Source organism: Homalodisca vitripennis, chromosome 7 (assembly GCF_021130785.1).
Source record: "Homalodisca vitripennis isolate AUS2020 chromosome 7, UT_GWSS_2.1, whole genome shotgun sequence".
In the NCBI taxonomy this organism is placed as follows: Eukaryota; Metazoa; Arthropoda; class Insecta; order Hemiptera; family Cicadellidae; genus Homalodisca; species Homalodisca vitripennis.
The window spans coordinates 47,549,338-47,555,417 of NC_060213.1; the positions used below are offsets into that span (position 1 = coordinate 47,549,338).

At 34.6% G+C, this 6,080-nt stretch overlaps 2 protein-coding genes across 2 annotated transcripts in view; both read left to right on the forward strand.

Moving 5' to 3' along the window:
- The window catches only part of LOC124366706 (tRNA pseudouridine synthase-like 1), a 38,930-nt gene extending 33,633 nt beyond the window's left edge, over positions 1–5,297 (forward strand). The window contains exons 6-7 of the mRNA XM_046823305.1: positions 53–293; positions 4,956–5,297. Coding sequence (XP_046679261.1) covers positions 53–293; positions 4,956–5,297 — 583 coding nt within the window. The remainder of the gene's footprint in view (positions 1–52; positions 294–4,955) is intronic.
- Positions 5,298–5,348: 51 nt separating this feature from the next.
- On the forward strand, positions 5,349–5,843 carry LOC124366707 (dual specificity protein phosphatase 19-like). The gene has a single exon (XM_046823306.1). It carries the CDS (start codon positions 5,349–5,351, stop codon positions 5,841–5,843), a length of 495 nt encoding a protein of 164 aa, XP_046679262.1.
- The last annotated feature ends 237 nt before the right edge of the window (positions 5,844–6,080 follow it).

Here is a 6,080-nt window from a genome sequence, read left to right on the forward strand (position 1 = left end):
ACAACACAGATTGATCTTTCTTATATTCATTGATAATTTTATTTCTTCTCAGGGATTCCACATTTGACTCGGAAGCGATAAAGGCAGCTTGTGGCATTTTTGTTGGTGTGAAGGACTTTGGTGCACTCTGCTCAAAATCAAGAGAGAAATTAGGGAGAAATGTTACGACTGTGAGGGATATACGCAGCCTAGAGCTGTCCCCTTCCGCTCCATTCATCCCCAACCGTCAGCTTACTGAGGACTACACCTTCTGGCAATTCTCGTGCATTGGGAAATCATTTCTGTACCATCAGGTAATTTAGGACAGACGTTTTAGAAAGGCTAAGTGGTTAAATGGCAGAGTCTTTTAAAATTGTAAAATGTTTGATAGTTAAATTTTGTTTTATTCCATGAGAGAATTCGATATTTTCATCACTTTAAAAAACAAGCTTGACACTTTGGGTGGTGGTGCTGAAATATGTGACCATCCATAGATTGTTGACCATTTAGTGTTTTTTAAAAAAATCATAAGTCAGAAACTAGTTAAGGTAGAAAATCAATTATTAATAGATGAAATCCTGTTGGTTTCTGCTTTATTGTAAATAATATTTTTTTATTATTATTAGTATATAAAACTATTTGATATCACTTTAAAAAAAGTCATCAACAAAGTTTTTCCTTACAACCAATTAGCAAACCAATTATTTTACAATATTTTAAAAAAGTGTAATGATGTATAAATAGAATTTTCTGTAGATTGTTTCGTCAATGCAAGATAATGTAAGCATGAGCAACCAAAAAAAATAAGCAATATCAGTAACTAGCTGTTACTTTGTAAACAAGCTAAATTAATACAGCGCACCTGTTTTAGCGGAGAATTGTGCTACTAACAACGTAAAACTATGAAAAACACAATTGTGAAGTATAATTAGTGATTATATGATACAGTAAAATTTAAATCTTTGATTTTGTAAAATGACGTAATCCATATTTTTTGTAAGTTCTAGCCTTTTGTAAAATTTCAGAATCCGCACTCACAAGTTTTAAAAGATCATTTCTCTCAAAGATATGTTATATTAATACCAAATTATTAAATATTTTTAGCATAATACGTGAGTTCAAACCTATTATTCTTATAATCTTTCGTCCATGTATTTCAAAATTTGTTTATGCTGATTGGGTATAAGTGGATATGAAAATAAACAGATATTTAAAATATTACCCATTGTTATAAAAAGAAAGACATGTATTTAACCATCAGAGTGGCGAGAACCAACACTCTCAGCCAAATATCAGCTTATTTTCGAATACATTATATTAAAACAATGTTAAACTGCTGAATATTGTATTATTAGTCATATAAAGCATAGTCTTAATTTTTGTATACAAATATGCAATATTTGATTGACGTATAATATGCAACTTTTGCCATAGCGGTACGTGATCCAATATTACATCAGACACTATGGCAAAAGAATCTGTATTTAGGAAACCCTGTATCGTAACCACATGATCCTGGATGGACTGAAGAAGGAAGGAGGAAGTAAAGTTATGTAAAGGGGAACAAGTTTGGCGCACAGATGGCTCCTTGATTGAGGGCAGATCTGGCTATGGGGTGTGAAGTTCATTATCCAGAACAGCACTCATTGAGTTTGGGAGAGCATTACAGTCTTTCAGGCTGAAACATACACTATTCTAGCTTGCGCTAATATAGGATTGACTAGGAATTAGGTAGCCAGGCCACTCTTACAGTCCTCAATTTGACAGAATTTACTTCAAAGGTAATAGAAATAGAAGCTTTGTGACCCAAGTAGGCTAAAAATTATGGCTCAAAGGAGCCCTTTCTTGGACCTGAACCGGCTTGTTGTATAAGTACAGTACAACCCCGATAAGTCGGCCCCCGTTAATCCGGAAGTCCGGCTAACCCGGACCGATTTTCAATTAAAAAATGAAAAATCAGACAAACATTTCAATAATAAAAAAGTAATATTTTTGAGTGGTATAGTATCCGTGAATCGATGTCGCATCAGTATTTGATGGGACTGTACGACAGTGAGTGTGTGACTCATGGCACACGGCGGCCGAGTGGCGGTCATTGTCCCGGATTCTCGGAAAACAATAACAAACGCGTATTTCCCCAAATCCTCTCTGAAGTAGATGAAAATGACATTAATCTGTGGTTAGGGGCAGACAATAACGGAGGCTATGAGCCACTTACTGACGAGGAAGTGATCGCGTCGTTTTTACCTGATGCTAATGAATCTGACGCTGAGGAGGCAGACGGGGACATTGAAGATCCTGTGATGAGTCATGGAGAGATGCAGTGACCAAACTAAACGATCTAATGGTTTATTTCGAGCGGCAGGCAGAAACATCGCCGGCTGAATTGCTCATGTTGAAGAGACTGCGGGATCGCACAGCACGCAAGCGGCAGACGACATTGGCACAACCAAAGCTGACTGAGTTTTTTACCAGGAAATGAACAGTTATAAATGTACTGTAAGGATTAATAATAATTAAATGTGCATATGTTTGATGTTTTTTACAATTATAATGGAGTTTATCTGTAAGTATACCGTATTTTATTAATTCTTCGGCTAACCCGGATTTTCGTTAACCCGGATCGGCCGCGGTCCCGATTAATCCGACTTATCGAGGTTCCACTGTAAGTCAACTGCTTACCAGACCATTAGGAAATGGTTCCAAGATAAACACTATCATCTGTGGCAGAATTTCTCTGGGCAATCATTTGGTAAGAAATTCATTAGAGGCACTAACATCCGATTCACTAACAGATGATTTCCCTTATTACTGAACACGGTCACTTCAGGAAACATTTGCACACTTTAGGACTCACTACTGAAGAACCAAGTTGTACACTATGTAATCAGCCGAAAAAGACTCCTAAGTACATTATTTTGGATTGTGAGAAGTGTGAGATTTGGAGAAGAACACTATTTGGAACCTCACAGCCAGGTGATGAAATTAACATCAGAATTGAGCAGAAGCTCTTGGATCTCCTTAAAGATACAAGGGTAGGCAGGTCCTACTAGTGGAACTTAGAGTGCACAGACATGTTAGGAATTAAGAATATTTTATAACCCCTTCTTTAACCTAATGTAATCCAAAACTTTTTCATAGTATTTTTTCTAAAAGAACAATTTTTACACTTGTCTAGGTAAAAACACAGGTAAATATTTTTTTTATTGTCATAATCACTAATATTAAGTACCAAAACTTAAATTTATCTATTCATTAAAAAATTTGCCCTTTCTTCCAGTATGTATAAGTAAAACACTGTTTTAAATTCTTGAAAATGTGTTTTCATTTTGCAACAAAAAAAAAACTGTTTGCAACTGAGCACTTTTTACCTGTGCCACTCTGAGTTAAATATTTGAAGAAAATTTTATGAGTAGAACTTAAGAGCCAATATTAATTAACAGACCTTGAGTTTTGTCCCTTTAGAACATTGTTAAACTTCAAACCATTGTCCTACCTTATTTTTGGTTGCATAGTTTGGAAAAACATCTCATTTTAACAGTATGGCTTATACGTTTTAAAACATTTAGAAATAGTCTGAAGTATTCAAACAATTCCCATTATTTTTAAGTCTTAGAGATTTTGTTGTTAAATAACGCAATAATTTAGGAAAACTGAAAGTTATTTTGATGCATATTAGACATATCTTAATAGTGATATACCTCCACATAATTCTACAATAAAAATAAGGGAGTAAACTTTATTTCTGATTTAGCGTTGTTCTTGTCTGGTAAAATTGAATTCTTGGCTCTCTCTTTAAGAAATATAAGTATTTTAAGTTGTAAAAAGACCAACTTAAACCTTTTGCACTCTATGGGCAAACTTAGTCCAAGATTTATAAATAGCCGAACTTAGTCCAAGATTTATAAATGGCCATTCCACTCCTTAGGCATACTAAATTACATTCATACGTTCTCGGTCTCGTATTTCTCTTCCAGTTTATTCCTTTCATATCTACAGTTCATGAGCGCCACATTTAAGTTTATTTCTGTAAGGAGTTACTTTTGAATTGTTTTTACTATTTTAACACATTATTTTCTATTCAAAACATATGATAATTTACCCAGCATAGGTCAGCTGTTGGCATTGTTGTGTCAGTTCTGATGTGTTTGTAAACAATTATAACATTGTGTTTTATATTTTATTTTGATTATCATATAAGATTATATTGTTTTATTTACTGATGCATAGGATGAATTATGCAAACTAATATTTATTATAATTCTAGTAAATATTGTGCAAACTTAGCAATACTAAAAAAGTTAAAAACAAGTAAAAAAAGTTGTGTAATATTTATAAAATATTCTATAGTATTTTTTGTTCTAAATTTGTTTACATCAAAGAGTAGTACGTCCTTCTGTCTTCCGACTTTGTGATAACTCTTAATAGAAAGATACTTGAAAATATATATAGAATGACCTGACAGAACGAAAGAGTCATCACTCAGAGGGCAGACATATATATATAATGGAACTCTATTTTGGGGCAAAAGGTAAAAAGGCAGTCTGCCCTCTGAGTGATGACTTTCGTTTTCTGTCAGGTCAGTCTATACTTCGTTGCATTTGTTTATATAATTATGTCTTTGTCAGATTCAAAAAATGTTTTTCATGATGTAGCAATATTTAAATAAACAAATTTATTTTTTATTTTTAAAACAAAGCATTATGCATTAAAATAACTTTTTTATAATTTTTCACCACATTATTCTGAATAGTCGGGTATATAATACCATCAGCTCACATATGAGGTCACTTGAAATATGTAATAAATATATCTGGCAGTGCATGCAGTGATAAAAGAAATGGAATTCAAACAACAATAAAGTGGCCTAGCTTTGAATTTTTTTTAAATAGAACAAGATTTAACAACATAAAAATATTTATTGCTTGTGTTCTAAAACCGCATGAAGTGAGTGTGTTATCTTTTGATTTATGCAGGTGAGACGAATGGTGTCTGCGCTGGTTACGTATGGCCAGGGAAGAGTTGATCTCGCTGATATCCAGCGGTTAATAGACAAACCTGTCCAGGACAGCTGGACTCCTGTTTACCAGACATTGGGAGCTTGCGGTCTATACCTGGTGGACGTGTTGTATCACGCAGAGGACTTGTCGTACAACGAGGAGCTCACCGCTGAGCAGCGCAAGGTCCAAGCCCTAGAAGAGGAGGCAGCACAAATAATGAAGCAACTTACCGAGTTTGATGGTACCGTCATGGACAAGATCAACCTAAAAACAAGGCTAATAAAGATTAAGAATTCGCTTGCACGGTTTTCGTGTTGAATTCCTGAAGTTATAAAAAATAATAGTGTATTTAAGTGGTCAAACGTTAAGATGAGTTTTCTTGAAGCGCTTCAGAAAAAGAAGAGTGATCTCAAGCAGACTGATACACTCGTGAAAACTTCAGCCGGTGACGTGTTTTTGGAAAGCCACAATGCAGCCGGGAGTATAACTTTGCATAAAATTGATTCTGATGTGGGATACATTGTGGATTTGAAACCGGATTTGCAAGTGGCTGGGGTTGTCCCAGGGTTGTTTATGGGTTCGCAGGATGTCACTCAGGACTCAGATCTTCTACAAGAACACGGTATTACTCATATTCTCAGTGTCGGAGTTGAGGTTCACAAGTTTCCGAGTGTCAAGTATACACTATTAAAGGCACTCGATCTACCAGAGTTCGGTATGAGACCAGTTTTCGAAACAGCAATAAAATTAATTGCTGATGAAATTGAATCCGGGGGTAGAATTTTTGTTCATTGTAATGCTGGTGTTTCGAGATCAGCTTCAATCGTGATCGCTTTTTTGATGAAACGTGAGAAACTGTGTTGATGCGTATTTTGCTTTGAAAAACGTGAGGCCTTGTATTAAACCGAATGAGGGTTTTGTCAAGCAGCTGAAATGTCTTGAACAAGAACTCTTTTTAAATAAAATTGATTGATACAGAACAAAATTTTTTTATTCATCCTTTATTGTCGTAGTTGATAATTTTCAATCTCTTTTAAAAATAGTAGCAATCAGTAGTTTAAAACTTAAATATTCAAGTCATGTGAATGTTGTAAAAGGTGA